The 22034-nt window shown below is 55.1% G+C and overlaps 1 protein-coding gene across 3 annotated transcripts in view; it reads right to left on the reverse strand.

Annotated features, from left to right (window-relative positions):
• Positions 1 to 13316, reverse strand: part of NOS1AP (nitric oxide synthase 1 adaptor protein) — a 38105-nt gene extending 24789 nt beyond the window's left edge. For all 3 annotated transcript variants that reach the window (XM_040072944.2, XM_040072943.2, XM_040072942.2), the window contains exons 1-2: positions 13171 to 13316; positions 3758 to 3829 (exon numbers count right to left, since the gene is read on the reverse strand). In XM_040072944.2, the coding sequence (XP_039928878.1) occupies positions 3758 to 3829; positions 13171 to 13275 (177 nt within the window). In that variant the 5' untranslated portion in view covers positions 13276 to 13316. The remainder of the gene's footprint in view (positions 1 to 3757; positions 3830 to 13170) is intronic.
• Between the last annotated feature and the right edge of the window lie 8718 nt (positions 13317 to 22034).

Consider the following 22034-nt stretch of genomic DNA (forward strand, 5'->3'; position numbering starts at 1 on the left):
CTGGCCACACACATCAATTTTCACACCAGTCCAACTGCACCTGTGGCCTGCAGAGGATGCAAAATCTTGCCTTACACAAGCTCATAGAAATTCAGCAATTTTGCCAATTTGCTAAAATTGAGCTCAGCTATGCAGAGCAGCAGAAGTCCCACAAAATCAGATGTACCTGACAGAGTAGGAGGTGTAGAGAAGCAAGATTTTCAAGAGCTTGGAATGCCTCCCTGTTTTGAGCCTGCAGAACTCAGCTGGACACTTCCCAGAAGCAGCCTTGCAGCTTTTAAGAAGTGCCTATATAGGATTTCATCCTTTCTGGCTCCAAAGAAAACCTGGATCAAAGCTGCACTCAGCAATCCAAATTTGGCTGATTCCAAATTCTCTGGAACCATGGGCACCAAGCCCCAGCCAGGGAGTGCTGGCTGCCCTGGAGACATGCCAGGGGCACGGAGAGGAAAGCATTTGCATGAATTTACACCATGAAACGTAAAAAATGTACAGTTGTCATTGTCATTTAGGGCCCATGAGCTCACCTGGAAGGGAGGGGAAGGAAAAATATATCTTTACACCTGCTCAGGCACTTTCAACTGAAATCTGCAACAGCTCATAATCCTTAGCATTGGGAAGATACACCACTCTTAGTCTAGGGCTTTTAGTGTTCAGGACTTCCCAGACTTACAGATCAGGTCCTTGTATCTTGCATCCAGAGGAGCCAAGGAGCATTTGGAAAGCCAACCTACTTCAGGGCATGAAGCAACATGGACTGGGTCAGCCTGTTTGGGATGAGGAGGAGATGGGAGCCAGTCCTACTAAGAGAAGCCCTACTGCTTGCCCAGGAAACAAGCCCTGGTAATAAATAGGTATTTATTACCTGTGGCCATCAGTGGTCTGCAGGAGAGATGTAGGGTTTGGAGGAAAGTTGCAGCAAATGCTCACAAAATGGCTCTTCAAGTGCATCTTTAGCATGGCCAACGTCCCATTCCACCGAATCATTTCAGGGCCAGGGATTTACACCAAGGTGCAGTGCAGAGAGGGCTGTGTCCCCACAATCCCAGCCCATGCAGGAAGAAAAAGCAGAGACAGTCAGCTGAGCACCTCCCCTTCCCTCCTCACCCTGAGCTGGGCTGTGAAAATCCCAGGAATTCTCTTCATTCTTCTGCTTCTGGAAAGAAACTCCCTCTGGTCAGGACCAGGAGGATGGCCATGGCATCACCAGCCCTTCAGCAGCGGGGAGAAGGGGATGGCACCCATGGCCTGCAACACCAACCCCCTGCTTAAAGCCCCTCTCACCCCTGAGCCACAAAAGGGACCAGCTCTGGGCTTCACCAAGCCCTCCTGCTCACGTGGAGCTGTCCTGCCCACCCTGGCTCTGCTCTGCAGGGTGGGCCTGCCTGGGGCAGGCATCCCAGAAATGTCAGCTATGCACTGTCCTCCTCTGTGCCCCAAAGGGTCAGGACTCCACCTAAACAGGGAGCCAGGACCTGCCAGGCCCCGAGTGTGGGGGAGTAGAAGGGAGGCAGTGCTACAGGAGGTGCTGCTGCTGTAGCACTGCTGTAGCCCCTCCCTGTTCCCAGCCCAGGCAGTCATGGGGGCTTCCAGGGCATTCTCCCCACTCTCGGGCAAACAGCATCCTCACTCCTTTGCAAGGCCATTTGCTTCACACCCTAAACACAAAACTGCTGCTGCTTGCACTTGACCATCTCCCACTGCTTGCTTCCTGTGCCTAAATAAACTTTTTTCTTCCTCTGGTTTCCCCATGCCAGTATTATGGGATTATTTTGTGCCTTAAAGCAGAACCATTATTTTACCCTATTCTGTGTCCTTTCACTGCCACTCAGTAATGTTCTAGGCTGTACTTGAGTTTATTTATGCTGGTCAACAAGGATGTTCTGGTGTTTTTATTTTTCCCCCAGGGTTTACACAAGCCCTCCAAGTTGTGCCAGCCCTGCCACAGTGAGACAGAGCTCTCTGATTTTGGGGCTGGAGGTGCATTTGTTCAAAAGTCTTATCTTGAAAGGCAATGAAGGAAAATGCTGTTTATGAGAGCTCTTGATGACAAAACAGTCGCTCTGTCCCAAACTTTGTCTGGACACAAGGTGAGCAAACCTAATGCCGTAAAGACCTTTCCCAGCTCGTGCTCCAGTCACAACATTAACCTCCACGGAGAGGACAGGACAGCAGGTAGGAAAGCTGGGGAAAGCCCACAAACTATTAATACCCTGAAAGTTTGGAAGAGAAGAGCTTTGAAAGCTCTGTCCTTTGAATGTGACACTCCTTACCGTGGGATATGATACACCTCTCCTCTCGTGAAAGAGAAAATGAGATTATAGCAAGGGTCTGCATGAAGGGCTGAGAGGAGCAGAGCTCTGAAACAGCTGCTCAGCGACAGGAGAAGCTTTGGTGCTTATGGGATCCCATGAGACCCGCAGAAAGACAACTCATCCCTTACCCAATGTCCCTGCAAGCGCCTTTAGGGCCTTCCAGTTCAGGGTGCTACTCCCAGGAGAGAGCCATCCCTGGAGGACAGGGTACACTCCTTGCTGTGACCAAGGACAGACCAAATCACCCATGCCTGTGGCCACAGACTGCACACCAAGGACCAGCCTGGCCCGAAGGGCTGCCCCATGCTGAAAAGCAGCCAAGCCCCTGCTTTGTTCAGCCTGGGGGACAGCAAGTTATGGGGTGCATGGTTTGCTCCTCTCCAGCCCCCTCTGAACACCTTGCAGATTTGCTGGCCAAAGGCTGGGGAGCAGAAGAAAAGCTCCTCTCTTGGCTACTGGCCCAGCATTATGTGGCAAGGCTGTCCCATATCCTGACTGTAAGTACTTTGGGAAGCCAGCTGACTTCATCACCAGGTGATACCCCCTGACCTACTGACCGTTCAAAAAGCTCACTTCTGGCCAGCCCCAGAGCTCCTCACTCTGCACTTGGATTGGCACGCTGCCACTTGGCCATATCCAGGCAGCACCCAAACCTTCACGCTGCTGAAACCCACACACAGGGAGGGGCAGGTGCCTTCTGTTAATGGACCAGATGTTAAAAACCAGGTGGAGCAATGTTCCTAATCTCTTCCACAAGCCATCCTCTGTCCAGGGATATCTTCTGTTAACGGGCCATTAAGGCACACCACAACAGTACATCATCCCACTGTGAGATGCCCCACCCAGTGGGAGGAGCCAAGGATTCCTACCTGGATAAAAGCTGAAATTCAGCACAGCAGGACAGCAAGTTTTCCACTGGATTCCCAGAGGAAGGACCAGACCCATCTCACCACCACTGCACCCTTCTACAGGATCGTCTCTACTCCAACAGATCCACATCTGTTACTCCAGGAGGATTTATTTGGACTACTTCCAACGCCCTGACCAGGGTGTCAGGTCATATACTGACTGTCAGTGTTTCTAGGATTTTTTTGATTGTTTGCTTTACTACATTTGTAATTTTTAATATTCCTAGTAAAGAACTGTTATTCCTATTCCCAAATCTTTGCCTGAAGGCCCTTAATTGCAAAATTATAATCATTGGGAGGGAGGGGTTTACATTGTCCATTCCAAGGGAAGCTCCAGTTTTCCCTGGCAGACACCTGTCTTTTCCAAAAGAAGACACTGAGCCTGCAGGCACCATGCCCAGGAAAGAGGGACGGTTAGAAACAGAGCTATGAATACACTAGAGGATGGGATTTATGCAAGACAAAGCTGCAGGTGCACACAGAGGAGAAGCCCAGGCACTGGGGAAGGGGAAGAAGCAGCCTGGCCACACTCACCCTGATGCGCCGCATGGCTGTCACGATCTCCACACGGCTGTTTGGCCGTGGCACATCCAGGCTCCCGATGTACTGCAAGGAAAGAAAGGAGGTTAGTCCGGTTCCTACAGCACTGGGAACCCCATGGCCCCACCATGGCCTCAGAAGTATCCACAGAGGGAAGCCAGGGTCAGTTCTGGGGAATGAGCAGCATTTTGCCTGCTGCACCTGAATCCTCGCACGCCTCCAGCTATGAAGCTCTTCCCTCACCACAACAGCGCGAGTAGTCAAAAACCCCTTTTTCTAGCAATAAAATAACTTCAACCATCAGACCAGCAGGACTCACTCATCTAGGCCATGATCAAAGCACAGAGGTCTAAGCAAATATCCCCTCGGTGGCAGTGAGTCATCTATTACAGTCCTGGATATTGGAATATCCCTAAAATAGCGAGAGCAACCTGTCCTGTGACAGGCCCTCCATTATTTAATTGCAGCCCTGCCAAACCCGTGGCTGTTTTTGCAGGAATGCTGAGCCTCCAGGCCAAGCCTGCAGAATAAAGGAGCCGCTCTGCTATTCAAAGGGGACCAAAGGCAGCGCCACTGTGACCCAGCACGGAGGGACGCGGAACAAAACCTTTTTAAAAATAAAATGGAAGAGGGCAGACTCTGAAGAAGGATCAGAAAACAGACAAGCCATGAAGGGTCAATGCTGAGCGCTAAAAACGTGTAGCTGGAAGAAAAGCGTTTTGAGCCTATTTACTGGCCCTCTGTGCTCCCAAGCTTCATCTCGACACAAGGGCTGACGTAACCCTCGGCAGCACAGCGCAGGCACCAAACCCGGCAGGGCTACGTGCTCCTGGGAATATGGCCATAACCCCTGCTGACACCACGAGAGCCTAGGTGGCTGGCTCCCAGCAGCAGCACCGAGATGGGGGCCTAAGTGTCTGAATGTGTGCTCAGGCAGAGGCTGCTGAGAGGGCTTATTTCTCTCCCAGCATTGCTGCGGGACTTCCAGCTCCCCTGCACTGGGATTGCCACCTCTAAGGAGGGGTGCAGGGGATGCATGACCACACCTGGGCTTTGTGGGTGAGCTGCCCCAGAGGGCCCTCTGGGACAGAAACTCAGGGAGCCCCATGTTCCTGAGAGCCCTCCTTGCTAATCCCCCACGGCCAGGCCATCCCCAGACACGCAGCCCCTGCCTGGGGGGACGGACAGGTAGGTGTCCAGTGACCAGCACAGGGCAGTCGACACCGAGAGGAGATGTGCAGAGGGAGGATATAGAAATAAGCCCCAAACAGCTGGCGTGGCCATCACGTGCCGTGCAGGCCGCCTTATGTAAGCGGGAATTACAGCCCATGACACCCGGCCCCTCGCTGCCCTGCTGAGGGCACACAGCTCCGGCTAAGTTCCCTGTCACATCCCCTGCACAGGGTCTGCCGCCCCTTCAAAGGGGCAGGTCACCTGAGAGAGGCCTCTCAGACACCAGTACATCCCCTTTCCTGAGGTAGGGAACCACCAGTAAGAAGCAGGAGCTGAGGAGGGGAGCAGAGGCAGCTGGAGCCCCAAACCTGCAGTCACCATGTAGGACCTAAGGAAGAAGCCTTTCCCCACCCTGCCCTGCCAAGCAAACATCCCTGTTGTACTTCCCCACCAAGCCTTCTCACGTCAGTTTTCCACCAGGGGCCACCTGGGGAAGCAGGATTCTTATCCTGCGTGAGGAGGACAGACTTTGGCAGCTAGAGGAAGCCTGTTTTCTTCCAGCTGTTCCCAGCTGCATAAGGTCACTGCCTGCTAATCCCTTTCCTTCCCCCGTGCTTCCCTTGCACAGGCAGGTGCAGAACACAGCCATGTCCAAGGACAGGGCAGGCAGTGCCAGCGGGCAGGAGACAGCTGCACCACCCCGGCTCCCACGGCCACAGGAACTCGACATGCCGAGCTCCTGGCTGCCCACCAAACCTCATGGCCACAACTGCAAGCACAACCAGGCCCCACCTCTTTGGACTGGCCTCCTGAGAAGCAGCATCAGCAGCATCTTGATGCTGTCCTATCTGTGCTCCAGCTCCCGTCCACATGTACCCAAACGGAGGAGCACAGGTCACAAACCCTGCAGGACTCACCTTTGCTCCCCAGCCTGGTTTCCAGAGCATCCTGCTGCATCCCACAGCCTGTGGGTCCTCCCACCAGAGCCCATGGCAAATCCAGTCCCAGCGTGGGCTCACAGCCCCAAAAACACTCCCCCTCTCCCTCCACTCTGAAGGCAGGTATTTTTTACACATTTCACACAACTCAGCAGATGGACAAAGTCTCTCCGGATCATTTTTGCCTTCAGGGCAGAAATCACACGTGACAAGAGTGCTGCAGAAGAGTAACCCTTTACAGTGTGGTGAATATCCCCCCAAAGTGTGGACTTGGGGGCTGGTCTTTCAGCTAAACAACATCCCAGGTGAGCTGGGGGCATGGTCTGAGAAACCATCCACATTCAGCAGCGATTTGCAGGCAGCGAACACAGAAGGCTGCTCCTGCTCCACTCTCCTCCAGCCCTCCTACTCACAGCACCAATTTTAATTACGGGAAGAGGTGTGGGAACAAGCAGGTGAGGCAAAGACGAGGATAAGCAAAGCAGCCAGAGCTTCCACGGCGCAATACTTCCCACTCACCCCACCCCTGAGACTGAGCCCCCTCTCTGCCAGGCCAGGGGCTCACAGACCCCCAAGGATGGGCACTCCCAGGCACAGATTTCTGTGTAATTCCACAGATGTAACACCCGTGTGCCCCCAGCGAGGTGCCAGGTACACGGTGGTGGCCCCGGTCCCCGCAGGGGCCATTGTCCTGGCTCCCAGGGCTCAGGCCAGCATCCATGCCAGCCAGCTGACCCCACGGCAAAGGGAGGCAGGGAGGAGAAAGAAAGGTGCCCGGGACAAAAGGGAAGAAAGCAAAGCTGTGCAGAAGAGCTGACAAAGAAAATAAAGCCATGAAAGAGCTCGCCCACCCCAAGCCCCCGTAAACCAAGGGGGAGAACGTGCGTACATAAGCAGGATGTGGCTGATCCAAGTAATTGCCTCCAGATCCACGGCCCCACCACCCTGCCAAGGGATGGGGGAACAGAACGGGAGTCCAACACCGAGGAGAGCCAGGTGGGATCAGGGGGTCACAAACTCCTCCTCCCCAACCCAATTAGGGGAAGAAAGGCCACCCGGCGGGTGAATGGGCAGCCAAGGGGGTCCCTCAGCAGCAGGCACCCTGGCAGCCCACAAAAGGCAGCCCTCACGTAGGGCAGCCACTGCTGCTCCAGGCTGTGATGCCAGCACAAAGCACCCCTTTTGTAGGGTGCTTTCGGTCCTTCACGTACCCCGCTGCTCCTCACCCCTGTGCTGGGATGCAGCCTTCCCTCCATCCTTCCAGGGCCCCAGAAGGGACGACCCCTCCCCCTGCCGTGGGAGGTGGCACGCACCCGTCAGGCTGCTCAGCAGCCCAAGGCACTCTGCTTGCTGTCCCCTCCCCATGCAAACAGGCTCTCCTCTCTGTCCTAGGCACAGGGGCCCCTGCACACAGCCTACACCACTCTGCCCATGGCTTACAATAGATCTGCCTGGTTCTGGGAAATGCCAGGGGAAAAAAAAAATAAATTTGTTTTTTAAACAGAAAACAAAGGGTAGCACTTTGCCAAAGCACTGTTTGCACAAGTCACTCGGTTTCTCTTTTTTCCTCGAGGCTGTTGAATACTGCTCGTTTTCTACTCTGTCAGAAACGACTTTTCTTGAGAACTTGCTTGTTCTGTGACAGCAGGTGGCAGATATTTTCGGAAAACCGAAGGCAAATCGCATCGCTGCCGAGGGACACCTCGGAAGGGGTGGTGATGAGATCGGTGGTGGGCAGAGGTGGGCAGGCAAAGCCTTCCTGGGGAGGAGATGGCACCTTCCTGCTGCTCCAACAGCCCCACACTGCGTGCAAAGGTCAGGGCTGAATCATCCCCGGCTCCTAGGGGAGCCCGCATTGGCTGGCTGCCAGCTGCCAGCTTCCAGAGCCACCCTGAGCCAGAACCCCTGCCACAGGTGAGGAGCCACTGCTCCTCTGAGGGAGCTGCAGGCAGGCAGTAGGGTGAGGGACACGCTGGCACCAGCCCCAGGCCATCTTCAGGGCCAGGAGAACCCCGTCCGGACAAGGGGTCCTGCCCCCGGGTCACAGAGGGGTTACCAGAGGCACCAGCAGCCCAATGGGGGGCACTAGATGTGGGGCACAAGGGTCCCCAGATTTCTACAGAAGCCAGGGTGGTGTGAGGCCTGCCCCAGGCACTGGGACATTGACCCTGCCACACACAGCTGTGTCACGAAGTGAGGGACAAAGTGCCTGGGCACCAGCCTGAAACCTCTTTATTTCTGCGGCACCCGGGGAACACCCAGTCTGTCTGCAGTCTGGCTGATAACGGCTTCTCCCCAGGCTGCTGCTGTCAGGGAAAGCAGGGAGAAGTCCATTCCCAGGGCTTTGGCTGTCACACTGTTCCTGATCTCCAGCTGCCCACGCACGGCCTCAACCCAGGCAGCCAAGGGTCTGGGCTGGCTCTGCCAGAGCCCCAGCTCTGCCCCGCACCTCAGGAACACCCTGCCTTGCCGGGTGGAAAGGGGGAAGTTTACTCAGACTGTGGTGGTGCGGGCTCAGAGGCCAAAAGGGATGGAAAATTCACGATGCCAGCTGACTTTAATGGAAAAAGGCCCTGGCTTCTATTCTGAGGCCAGCAGATGGGTGCTCTGCTGAGCCGGGCACCTCAGCCTTGCCCAGCTCCTCCCTGAGCAGGGCCCTGCACCCCGAGGACAACACATCCAGGCAGTCTGAGGCAGTGTGTCAGAGCCGTGCAGCTGGACACCGGGCATTGACACACCGGGGACCTTCACAGCAGGCAGGCAGAACCCTTAAGGACACCAGTGCCTGCGTGTCTGCCGGTCCCAGCAGCACTTGCCCTGCTTAGAGCTGTCCTGGGGTCGAGTGCCAGAAACACGGAGCTCTGGGGGCACCAGGACACTCACCAGAGCCACGAGCACCACACCCACTCTCCCCTCTCCCCAGCCAAAACAGGGCTCACCTGAAAAGGGGACGCCTTTGCTGCAGGTGACCATGCAGCGGGGCCGGCAGGGCACAGACCCAGCAGGTGCCGAGGAGGGATGAAGTTTTTCCATGTCCACCCACCGTGTTTCCATCCCCACCTGCCCACAGCTGCCCTCCACACTGGGCCTGAGCTTCCTGTGCCTCTACCCAGCTACAGCAGGGATGTGCAAGCCCAGAGCACTGCAGCAGGAAGCAGGACGGAGTTTTCTTTGCTAAGAGCTCCACTAAGCAGCCTAAGAACTGACTTAACAAGTATGGCAGAAATATGCCACTGTTTCAGACAAGAACCTTTGTAGGCTTGGGAAGGTTATTTATAGCCCGGAGCGAGCAATCCCGGGCTCAGGCATGCTGCAGCTTTGCTCTGGGCTGAGCAGCCCCGACAGAGCACACCAGAGCTGCCAGTACAAACAGCCCCCAAAGAGAGCTGCCAACTCCCTCCCAGCCAGCCAAACCGGTGCAGAGCATCACACAACCTGCCTCCTGCTTCCCAGCCCTCCAGGAATGGAACCCTTGCTGGCAGGGAAGCCTGAAGCAGCGGAAGGGAACTGAAATTTCGATCAGGGCTGCCTGCGACTTAGTTCATTTCCAACGCTGTTATTTGCAGCCCCTGCGTACATAAAAATATACACAGGAGTGGAAACACACAAGTATTCCCTGCTTAGCACTCACCTGAGGCTATAATGTTTTTCCTGATAAAAGATTTCTCTCTTGAGCAACTGGCAGTACCTGCCCAATGCTCACAGCCCCCCGAGAGTGGCAGGCAGGTGGGCTGGAGAGGTTCAAAGGAAGGGACGTAAGAGATCAGACTGAAGTCTCCTCCATGTCCCATCTCCAAACATAGACAGCAGCAGATGCTCAGTTCAACTTGAGTTTCCCACGCACAGAAGCAGAGAAAAGCACTGACAAAAATGACAGAAAGTGCCTGGTTGCCAAGACCACTTAAGGGGAAAAAAACCAAAACACCCCACCATCCAAACACAAAACCCCCACCGGCTGCACGGAAGAACAGCAACCCTCCCAAACCTCCAGTCCCACGTTCACCTGCCAGCAGGTCTGGTGTCAGGAACGGCAGGTTTTGGGACACCCAGGCCCATGGCAGTCCCAGACCACAGGCACTGGGTCCACCAAGGATCGAGTTGTGTTTGGGGAGCCACTTTTCCCCTTGCCTGCAGACAGGGGAGCAGCAGAGAGGGTCCTCACACCCATCTGCCCCTTCTTTGGAAACCATGTACATCAAGGCACTGAGAAGGGACTAATAGGACTGAAGGAGTAACAGCTGCTTCCAAATAATGGGCATTTGATAGGTGGGACCTTGCTCTGGACCACAAAACCTCTGGGGCAGGAGGCCCCAGCCCAGCCCCAGCTCCCAGGACAAGGAGAGTAACGAGTTCCCTGAGCAAACCCAGCAGCACCCAGCATTCCAACAGACAAGGGTCTGGCAGTCCAGTGCCAGGCTCCCCCACTCCATTCTCTCTGTCTGCTGCTCTCTCTGGAGGCATTGGAGTAGCCTGAGTCATAATTTCTGAACAGAATTCCTGGTGTTGCACAAGGTGGCCCGTGGGTTTTGTCCTGCAGCACCAGGGCTTTGGGAAGATAAGGAGTAAGCTCCCCTCCCTCTTCTTCTCATGGAGGTGGAAGAGAACAGGAGGTGTCTTTCCTCTCTACATCCCCATTTATTTAACCAAAACCACTGCACAAGCGGGCATTTCTGTCCATTTCCCTGCACTATGCTGCAGCTCCCAGTTCTTTCATCCGAACGTTTCAGCTAACCCAAGAGGCCAGGCTTTTGAATTTAATCAACATTTTGGACTGCGAGACACAGAAGAAAACAAATGTCCTGCCTCCCCTCGGAGCCAGCTCCTCCAATTCCCTGCAGCCTGACCAAGGCATCTCTGGGTTAGAGCGGGGTTTGGTGGCAAGAGAAGTGCCCAATGAAAACAGACCCAAATGTGTGAAATATATTACCATTCCTAAGAAGATGGAGATGGGATTTTCCATCTCTTGGGTTCACCTCCAGAAAATGGATTAACATAATCCTTAGAGAACACTTTGCTCTGACTCGGTGACCCTGTGCCAGCACATACGGCTGCAAGCAACTCCTGTGGGGACAAGAGGCACAAGCCTCCCAAGGGCATCAACACTCAAGTGACAGCACCGTGCCCCTCACAGCAAGTCCATCACCCTGTGCTCGACAAAAGTTCAAATTCTGACTGCCTGTGGCCACTCAGTCACCCGGGATGCCAAGGCTCCCTCAGGAGAGAGACAATGGGGACAATGGCATGGATGCCAGCTGCTGCTGATGGACCAAAACATGCACTACATCCACCACACGTGCCACTAAAAGACAGCAGCAGGTCTGAGTGTAAAAATGCAATTAAAAATTAAAGAAATACATCAGCACATACTGACTCAGGTCCACGATCCTCCCCTACAGTGAGCCCCAAGCAAGCTTGTCAGGAAACTCAGGCTGCTGGAGCAAAGAGCGCTGATCCAGCTGCTGGGCTGTAACACCAGGATCCTCACTGCCCGCACTATCACTATCACAGGAGGATTTGAGGAGACAGCTACTCGAGTCCCAACACCCCAGACGGGCATTTTTTCTGATTCAATCTTCCCCCAAAGTTCTGCTCTAAATCAGAGTTCCACGTTTTTGCGACTCGCGCTGGGTGCCTGGCTGCAACAAGAGCTGTGCGGGCGTAGCGCTTAGGATCCTTAGGGATGAAAGGAAGTAGAGGAGTGTAAGCATTTAATTAATCTCCAGCAATCTAATAAAAGGATAGAGTAATTGCCTCAGCTATCTGCATTTTGTATCTGGCATCAAGGGCTGCCGGAGAAACGCAGGAATTCGGAAGCTGGGTTTCGTACGGATTGTGCTTGGCGTTAGCGCGTGCCACCAGATACCAAATAAGAGAAAGAGGAGCTAACAAAGGCTAATATGCAGCACTGCATTAACACAGCCAGACCAGCAGCGTGGAGCAGAGACGACCCGTGAGCAGAGCCAGGGGCTGCTGACACCCTGTCCCACTCCCCAGCCCCCAAGCTGGCTCACCCCGAACCTGGCATGGAAGAGGCAAAAAGGATTTAGAAGGTGAGATGCTTTGCAGCCTCCCCGCAGGTGAGGGGTGAGCAGGTGCCGGCAGTAAAACACCAGTCAGCTCCAACCAAGGAGCAAAAGGCTGCAAAGTTGAGCTTGAACAGCCTTTCCCAAGAAATAGTTGCAAAGCAGGTTTAAGTTTGCTCCGTAAACAATTCCTCCGCTGGTTCGCTCTCTGCAGCAGCCGTCGGACAGGTGATGGTGTCTGCAGAGGAACCCCCACCCCGGCCCGGAGAAAAGGCAGAAAATAACACTTTGACACCCTCCGACGAGCCGCAACCTTGCCCCGAGGGCATCGCGCACAATTAGATGCCGAATTTCCTTCCCCTGACAGCACATGTTCTCCAAAGACAACAATGTGTGACAGACGCCTGTCTTCCTGCCGCTCAGAACGGTTTTACAGCAGGCTTTTCTCCTAAGCCAACCTCACTCGAGTATCTCCATTGGGATGATAACCGTGACCCCCGGGAGAAGCAAACGGAGCAGGATTTTATGTTTCCCCTTCCCAATTTCCTGCTGGCCGGCGTGCCTCGCTCGGTAGCTTGGCTTTTGCCAGCCTGCTGCGAGATGGCAAGCGCCAGCCCGCGGGAAGCCACAGCCGACGACGAGCGAGAGAATGAGAAGTCCCAATTGGAAAAGATAAAAAGAAGAGAGCACTCCACTAGCAAGGATGGTTTATACGCGTAAAGAGAAACAGCAAGTGCTTATTTCGGGTGTGTGTCCCTGACCGCCTGCGCCGCAAATGGCACAGAGTTCATCCGAGGCTGCTCACGCTGGAGGAGCGCCGGGGTCCGGGGCACGCTGCAGACCCCAACCACCCGCGTCCCATCCCAGCGCTGGAGCCGCAGAGCACAGCCTGAGCCCTCTGCTCCTCCCTGCCGGGGAAGATGCACACAGACCCCGCTTTTGGGGCCAGCGGCCCCGAGCAACACCACGCGGAGCTCTGGAGAGATGCAGGGCCAGGGAGGGAGGCATGCCGGCGTCAAGCAGGAGAGTGACCCCACTCCAGCCCGACCCATCCCACCAGCCTGGGCATCCCCACCGGACAGGACGGAAGCCTCGCCCAACTCCGCAGCTGAGTTTAGGGGAGACCGGGCAACGCCAAGGGGAAAGGGCTCCGGGAAAAGCAGAAAACCCCCACAGCCACGCCAAGAGAGAGCTGGAAAACCGGCCATCCCGGCGCGTCGGGGCGCAGCGCCGAGCAGCGACCCCCGCGGCACCCCCGCGCCCGCTTGCCCACCTTGGCCTCGAAGCAGATGCCGTGTTGGAAGGCGTCCTCGTTGTGCAGGGGGATGCGGAGGTCGTGCCGGTCGTCCACCAGGTTGTACTTGGACTTGGCGGGCATGGCGGCCCCCGCGGCCGGGCAGCCCCGCAGCCGCTCGGCCCTGCCGCCGCCGCCGAGCCCGCCCCGGCCGGCCCCGGGGCGGGGACGCGCCCGCGCGGAGCGAGCGGGGCGGGCGGCGGGGGCTGCGCGCCCCTCCCCGGGCAGCGCCGGAGCGGGAGCTCCCGGCCCTGCCCCGGGCAGCGCTGCCTGCGGGAGCTCCCGGCCCTGCCCCGGGCAGCGCTGCCTGCGGGAGCTCCCGGCCCTGCCCCGGGCAGCGCTGCCTGCGGGAGCTCCCGGCCCTGCCCCGGGCAGCGCTGCCTGCGGGAGCTCCCGGCCCCTCCCCGGGCAGCGCTGCCTGCGGGAGCTCCCGGCCCCTCCCCGGGCAGCGCCGGAGCGGGAGCTCCCGGCCCTGCCCCGGGCGGCGCTGCCTGCGGAAGCTCCGCGCCCCTCCCCGGGCAGACCTGGAGCGCGGAGCCGGGCTTGCGCCCCGCCGCCAAACTTCAAATCGGCGGAAAACCGGAGGAGGGAAAATGGGAACGACGCCTCGGGAGAGGTTCGGGGAGGGTGGGTGCTGCCGGCCCCCCCTCCGGGCAGCGCAGGGCCAGGACGCTGCTGGGAGTGGGACCCGTGTCCCTCCCGGCTGGGGCGCCGCGCCGAGGAACTCGGCACGCAAGTCTTTGTCTCAACGCCGGACGCGGTGGGAATCAAGCAAGCTGGGAGTGGAAAATCTCCATCCTGCGCTTAAAGAAAGATCAGGTCTTGAGACCAGACCCCCGGCCCTACTGGGACCTCCCTTACCAAAGTCCTCTAAGCTGGGAATACGCTTCCCACTCACTGAGAGCAGTCCGGAGCTGCTTTCCAGCTGTTCAGTGAGCAACTCGGGTGTATTTAACCTCAAGTCCGGGCTGTTGCATCCCTTACACTCACATCCACAGTGCACTCTCAGGTAGGGCTCCAAGCTTCAGTCTTTGGATATCTGCAGATGCTGCAGAGCTAATCTTCCCGCAGTGTGCCTGAAGAGCCAACACTGGCCTCAGAGGCACTCCTCTCCACGGGAGAGCCACAGCTCCCCAAGCCCTTGCCTTGCCACGCTTGCATGCTCCTACAGCCAGAGCCCACTTTCCCCAGGGTTCCAAATTACTGCAGTGCAAAGAGCAGCACTGATTGTTGATCATTCCCCGGGCAGAACAGATCCAGGGCCATTGATTTTTCTGCCTGAATCGATGTGGTGAAACTTCCTTTGAGTTTCTAAGGCGGTTCAGTGCCAACCACAGCACTTCAGCCACATCTGAAAAATGTATTGTTCCACCCAAAACAGAGTGGGCTCCCCACCACCCCCAGAGGCTCAGCTGACAGTCTGGGCACAGACAAATTACATGACAAGCTGAGAAGTCCCCGTGCTCCATCATGCCATGAGAGTTGTATGTGGATAGCTGTTGTGCTGCCAGTTTCCATATGCCAGGCCCAGGGTGGGATTTCACAGAGCTGTCAGTGCTCGGACAAGTGAATCAAGGGATGATTTCCCACTGAAAGCAAGACACCAGCAAAACCTGCGCTCTTGAAAACTTTTGCTTTTGGGAGAGGGCAGGGGATCAGTGCTGTGTGTTGCATCTGTGACTGAAATCTCTGGGGGAAAACAGTGCAGAGAACTGAACACCTGCTTGAACTCACTTCAGCCTGGGACGGGCAGAAGCTGGTGGTAGAATGTTCTTGAGCCTGGATCTGCTCCATGGCTCTTGCTGAAGGTTTCTGTTTATCTCTGGCGGAGGTTTGGCTGACAGCATGGAAGTCCCAGGTGCTGGGAATGATACAGACACCACATAAGTCCCCTGAGAGTCTCTCATCCAATGCCTGCTCCAAGCAGAGTAAGTTTCAGCCTCGAGAGGAGAGCAGCAGCTCAGGGCTGTATCTAGGCATACTGCAAGTGTCCCCAGGGACAGAGATCCCACAGTCCCTCTGGAGCCTCGGTCCTCTGCTAAATTTGATTACAGACACACATTCTTGCAGACTGTAAGAATTTCCACAGCCAGCAAAGCCCCATGGATTTGGGGAAGAACTGAATCCTGTGTGGGAGGGCTTGCAAGGATCTCTCTAGTGAATGGTGCCCTCGGGGAGGTGTTTCCCCAGGTGCAGCCATGGGCATTTGACTGAAAGCCTTCAGAGCCTGGGGAACAAACCAACTCCTTCCAGGCAGTCCCAGTGGGTTTGCCTGGCAGCACTGGGGCTCCTGGCAGATGCCCTGGGCAGTCCATAGCCTGCTCCTCTGGCTTCTTCTGCAGTGTGGTGGCTGTTCTCACTGTCTGCTGCAGTGCCTGGAGCCAGTCTGGAGCCAGCTCTTAAAATACTGGGGTTGAACCAAAGGACAAGCCTCCCTCTGCAGTTACTCGTGGGTCTTTTGCACCACGGGCACGGGAAACAGCAGCGTGGACGACAGCAGCTCTGCTGCTACCAGTTTGTCCCAAACCCGCCTGTCTGAAGCCCCAGGTGGGACTAGGGGATACTCACTGCCTCAGGCAGTGCTCCAGCCATTCACACAGGCAGCTTAGGACACCCGCGGCACATCTCACGATTCCATCTTCTCTTTGCGTTACAAAAATCAGTGGAACGGGGTCTTTTTTTTTTTTTTTTTTTTTTTTTTTTTTCCCTGCGATCGGTGACCTTACCCCTCCTTGCCCTTGCTCCTCCCTGCCAAACCACCGCCTCTTGCTGGGACAGCCTTTCCGGGCTGCCCATCCCAGGGCGTGGAGCTGAGCTCACCGGCAACACACCGCACAGGAGATCCGGGAAGGCCAGGGAAGGAAAGGAACTCTCACGCTCGTGTTTGTCCTACAAGTTCAGAACCTGTCTCCTGCCATTCAAAATCAATAATTAGGAGCCCTGGAACAGCCCGTCCAGGTGGTGTAACCGGTTTGCTCGTTGTTGCACCTCTGTCCGTCCCCACCCGGCGGCGGGACCGGGGCTCGCCCGTCTCTCGCTCGGGTGTCCCTCGAGCCCGAGGGGATCCCTCCAGGCCTGGGGCTCGGATGGCAGGGGAACACGGCTCTGTGACCCCGAGCCACCGCCGAGCATTCCCAAGGGCTTGCCCGTGCCCCCTCCGGGCAGCCCCGCGGCGCCGGCGGCTCCGTCCTGGTGCCCTGCGGTGCCGCCTCTCCCGGGATGCTGCGGGCTGTGGATTTGTAAGGCTGGCCTGCCATCTCCTGGGAAGGCCGAGAAATGCGGCAGGGAAAAGCCAAACTGGACGGAGGGTCGGCGATCGCCTTCCTCAGCCTCTGCCCTGCTTTCCGGGTGTAGGTGTGTGTAGGTTGTTCCACCCTTGCTCCGCACCAGAGCCCCGGGGAAACTAGCCCCGCCTGCCATTCAGAGACTGCCTTTGGCATCCTGTGAAGTCGAGAGGATGTTCTAGCAGAGCTTATTTGAAAGGAAGATGGTCCGCAGTGAGCCACACACCCCATTAGGAAAGGACCCAGAAGAGTTGGTCGGGGTGGTTTAAGTTTGTCCAAAAGCATCCCAAAGTCTTGGCAGGTCTCAGAGCTAGAAAAGAGATTGTAATGTACAAATATGTCATAAATGCAACCTGGCCTGTGAGTGTCAGCCTGCACCACTTAGTCTCACCCTTATAAAACACCACGGTGAAAACACCACACTTTTTCCATCAGAAAGTCTTGTGTGTTACTGTAATATCCACCATCTATAGCAGGAACCTCTTTTATGTAACCTAAAACGTAATGTTTGCAGAGCACTTTGTACCTCAAACACTGTTGGTGCCAGTGTGACGAAGCTGCGACCTTCCCCAAAACTTCCCCCACAGCTCCTGTGCCCCAGCGTTGTGGGAGGAGAAGACAGCTGCCCTCAAAGGTGAGCACGTACCCCAACCCCAGGAGGCTGGGACCCCCTTCCCTTGCTGCCTGTGTTCTCAAAACCAGGTGTTTAATGTACTGTCATTTATGCTGCGCAGCACAGGACGTGTGGGGGAAATCCCCCATGCGCTGCTTGTGCTCAGAAGGCTCCTCCTCCCAGAAGAATAATAAAAGGGCTTTCAGCTCGGAGTGCAAGTTTTTTTTACTGTGCTGGATGCAGGTGGGAATGGGAAACATCACAGGGCATGGCTGTGAGAAGAAGGGAGCAGATGGCAGACTTTGCAGCTCTGCACTGTGATTTGTAAAGCAAATTGGCCCTCAGGCAGGCAGTCACACAGCAAAGTTGGGATCCAGCTCACAGGTCAGTGCTCCCCGTTGCTTTGATGTCCTTCCACAAAATCCTACAGCAGCACATTCTTTCAGGGTCATGGCCCTGCGATTGGAGAGCGCAGTGGAACCACCTGTGTGGCAGCAGGGCATCCCCAAGCTTGTGATTGCCTGTGAGCCTGTGGTGGGTTCATGCTGCGAGTCACCTTGTCCCTCCCATCATCTGCACAGCCCTGGGAGGCAGAAGCACCAAGCCATGTCTGTGGGTCAGCATCTTCCTCAGCACAGACTTTTTCTGCCCAATAAAACCTGGTGATCAACATCTAAACGGCAAGGCCTGGGAAGGAAGCAAATACCTTCAGAAAGAGAAGGAAGGCTAGTCTGTTGGAATTAAGGTCAGGAACTTGCTGGCATTTGCTGACATTTCGTTCTGATGAGCTGGCAGAGCTCATTCTCATCAGGCACACACTTATGTATGCATTTACTTATTTTAGAGGTGGGTCTGGAAACAGCTTCAGAGCTGTTTTTGAAAACACAGACGCATCTTTGATATCCAGTGGGGTGCAGGCAGACTGCTAATCAAATCACCTGAAAACTCCAATTTTATCTTCATAGACATTCTGAATCTTTGCACTGTGGTCTCCTTTCAACTTGAAATGATCCCAAGTTTTTGGAAGTTCTCCACAAACCTCAAGTTTTGAAACATTTTTGTTTCAGAAAAACAAACACTTGGTGCTTCTGAAATGAATGCGCTCCCTGCAGCGGAGCAGGTGCCGGCTAAAATTAACGCTGCTCCCTGCCTGTCCCAGCCAGCCCCAGCACAGCCTGCAGGGCAGCCAGGAGAGCCTGCAAGGTTTGGGGCACCCGGGGTCCCATGGCCATGGGCAGGGAGCTGGTTGCAGTGGGAGCCCATCCCCAGGAACTTCCCACAAGGCTCCACATATGGAGCAGGAGTATTCCCACAGCAAGCTGGAGCAGAGTCCACATCCCCTGACCATCTCACAGCCTTACAGCAGCCATCCCATACAATATTCCTCTTGCTCTTATCTCACTGACCCATTAAACACCCCTAGAAGGTGTTCTGGGAAACGCACTCTGCATAAACATCACTCTGGACCGTTCCCAGCTTTATGGGCTGTAGTAATTGTCAGTGAACTAGTCAGTAACTGTATTAACAGATGTTCACTGCAGTGAGAGGCTGGTGCCACATGTAGCCACTCCAGGGGTACGACATCATCCGAAATTCACCCTCAGTTTGTCACGATGCTGTTCTGAAGGTGGAATCACTGCAGGAAGGAAGGTCTTGAGGTTGCTTTTGTCTCTCTGTGGAGGAATATGTACAGCAAGACCTCCCATCCCTGCAGGAAGGGCTCAAGGCACCAGAGGCTCCAGGCTAATCTTGTCCCTACGATCCCAGATCAGAGGATGCAATGTTGGCCATGGCTTTTATGTTGCAGCAGAGACAAGAAGGAGCACGGTTTTTCTTGGCTTCTAAGGAGCAAGAAGAGCATCTTCCTCATTTGCGTGGCAAGCATGTAGCCATATTCAAATAATATGTTACCTGCAGTGTCTAGCTGTTCAGGCTTCTGGTAGCAATCCCCCACTTTGGGCTGATAAATAAATACAATACTTGGCATTCTTCACGTGGGAGTGCAGCTTACGATGCACACGTCTTCTTCACACGTGTTGCTGCCCAGTTCCTGAGTGCAGGACACCAGCCAGAAGAGGAGAAGTTATCCTGGGTGCTCTCTCCCGTGGATCACTGCAGTTAATTGGAACTACCTTTGATAGGTTTGTAATTCGCCAAGGCTTATTTGCTGTGTAATCAGACACACGGCCCCTTCCTTTAACTGCCTTGTAAACTGCCAGAATATTAATTCTGCCACAAGCCCGCCTTTATCCGGGGATTGACCCGTGGTGACTTTAAGGGGGTGGTGAGGTGAGGGCTGGGACGCCCCTGTGGAGCCCACGGGGCTGGGGCAGGATGTCCCTGGCTCGGTGAGAGTGGGTGCACACCTTTCCCGGGGACAAGGGGCTGTGGAGTTCCCCCGGGGGCACAGAACACGGCAGTGCCCGTGCCAGGTGCCTGCGGATGAGTGCAGCATTCCCAGGAACACTCCCCGTGCCCGGCCCTGCTGGGGCAGAGTCCGCAGCAACCCCCTGCCTTGGCACTCACACACACTCCTGGGGACGAGTGCCAATCCCTACCCCCACCTGGGAAACCTCCCCAGCTCTGCCTTTCTCCCACAGCCCTTCCCACGTCCCGTTGACAGGCGCTGGCCAGCAATATTTCACTCTCACTCCCACATATTTTACATGCTAACTCTGTAGCTCTTGATATATTCTCTGAAGGGACCTCTCATATCTGGGCAATGAACATTTCCGTGCTTGCAGCTCAGCTTTCTTGCCTGGAGATATATTCAGATGAAACAATAATAAATATCAGCTCCCAAATCCCAATGACTGTAAATACCAAGGGAGAATTAAAGCAGCACTGTTATAACCCGTGGCTTCCATCACTGCGGAATTGACATAATTCCACTGTGCCTGGACACTGGGGAAGGGAGGGATGAGTAGCTCAGGTGGGTGCCTGGGGGCTCAGGTGCTTGCTGCTGCCAGGACAGACAGACACATGGATGGAAGGAGGAATGGGAAGGGATGTGGCAATGCGCTGGGCGTGCCAGTGGGGTAAAACTGGGGAACAGACAGGTGGCAGCAGGCTGCGGGGTGGGCAGAGGGGGCATAATCAAGCCTCACAAGTGGAGCTTGGAGCTAGGATCTGGATGGAACCATTTTCACAGTCTTAGCTGAAGACAGCACCCAGGGAATGGCATCTGTCCAAAATTTGGGATTTGCTCTGGGCTGTGAGTGGGCGCCTGGGGTTTCACAGGAGGTCTGGGGGAAGGAGCTTTCATTCCTTGGGCACGCTGGAACTGCTTCCCTGTGGAAGCACAGAGAGGTCAGTGGCATGGGACATGTGCCAGAGGGAGTGTTCAGCAGGAAGAAAGCTCTTGAGATTGTCCCTCTCTTGCCTTCTCTCGATTTCAAGCACCAGGTTACTTTGGAAACATGCTGTGGAAAAATGCCCACAAAGAGAAGAAGGCAAGAAGGATGAGACCGGGTGCAGGTGCTCAGGAGAAGGGCAGGAGCTACACACCAGAGCCCTGGGGTCCCCATCTAATTTTTCCTTTCTGCTCCTTTTGAGGCCTGATTAGGCATCAGAACCCTGCTGTAGCTGGCTTCGCCTCCTCCCAGAGTCAGGGGGGAGAAATCAAAAAACCCCTTTGTTTCCAAACAATTACAAATGCATAGTTCGAATATCTGTAACTTAAACTCAAATCCTCCTTCTGCTAACAGTGATGGATGGCTTTTTCCCACTTCTTTGAGAGCCCCTGGATCTTGCACAGCAGATGCCTCCCTGATTTATGGCTTCCCTCTTCCTGGGAAGGGAAACAAACAGCCCAATCCTAATTACCACACTCTTGTTAGGATCCTTTTTTTCTACTGCTTCCATCTTACTGCCCGGGCTCCCCACTCCACCTTTGTGCAGCTGACTTGTGTGTTATGGGGAGCCCTGGCACGGATTCAAATCCTCTCGGTTGCTCTCATTTTACTGACAAATAAGTTTATGTGCGCTGCAGATGGATGCAGATGGATGCAGATGGATGGCCTTCCAGAAACTGCATTTCTTCCTCAGTGGCTCAGTCAGTGAGGGGGTCAAGATGTGAGGATGGGGATGATGGGGAGGAAGGAGAAAAGCCAATGCCAGCGGTATTTTCCTGCCTGCAACTGGTGCTGGCAGAAAGGAGGGAGGGAGGGATTGGGCCACACGAGGCGCTAAAAATAAATGTTCTTGCTAAACAGAATCTTGCTGGTTCAACTCTTCCACATTCTTTTGTGCGTGAGAGTGGTTAATTCTCCTTGGGAGCCCATTCACTCAGCAGATGTTGCTTTTCTTTGTGTGATTAGCCTGAAATCAATGGAAAATAATGCTGCACTCTAACAAATACCGGAGCGCACGATTCCAGCGCTACAAGGTGCTTCTGCAGCCCGAACAGATGCTGAAATTACTGTCAGTAAGAAAAGCTCACTCGGATGTGTTTTTGCCTCTAAAATAGCCTGAGCCTCTGTGATGATGGGGGGAAAATGCTGTGTGCAGCTGCTTGGACTCGCTGGCACAAGGACAGGAACATCCTGGAGGGACCCCACTGATGCCACCAAGCCAGCCAGCCCAGCAGCACGTGGAGGAGATGAGAGTGACATTGGCTGAGCCCAGGGAACGGGAGCACCTGAAAAGCCTCTGTCCCTGTGTCCCTGTGCTTGGCACAGGCTGCAAAGCTCAGCCCTGTCCACTCAGCCTGTCCTCAACAAGGAATAAATGCTGCCAGCAGTGAAGTTACTGACAGAAATGCCAAGCCCTGACCCCACCAATGCTGTCAGGTGAGGGCTTCTGGCTCAGCTGCCCTCTAAAAGCCTGTCAGCCACATTTTATTTCACATATTGTGTCTTTTCCTGATAACTTTTAAAATCAGCCTGCCAGGCCATCCTGGCTCAAATGCCAGCAAAGCCAAAGCATTTCGCTGTGTCTGTGCCATT

Source organism: Hirundo rustica, chromosome 9 (genome assembly GCF_015227805.2).
Source record: "Hirundo rustica isolate bHirRus1 chromosome 9, bHirRus1.pri.v3, whole genome shotgun sequence".
Lineage (NCBI taxonomy): Eukaryota > Metazoa > Chordata > Aves > Passeriformes > Hirundinidae > Hirundo > Hirundo rustica.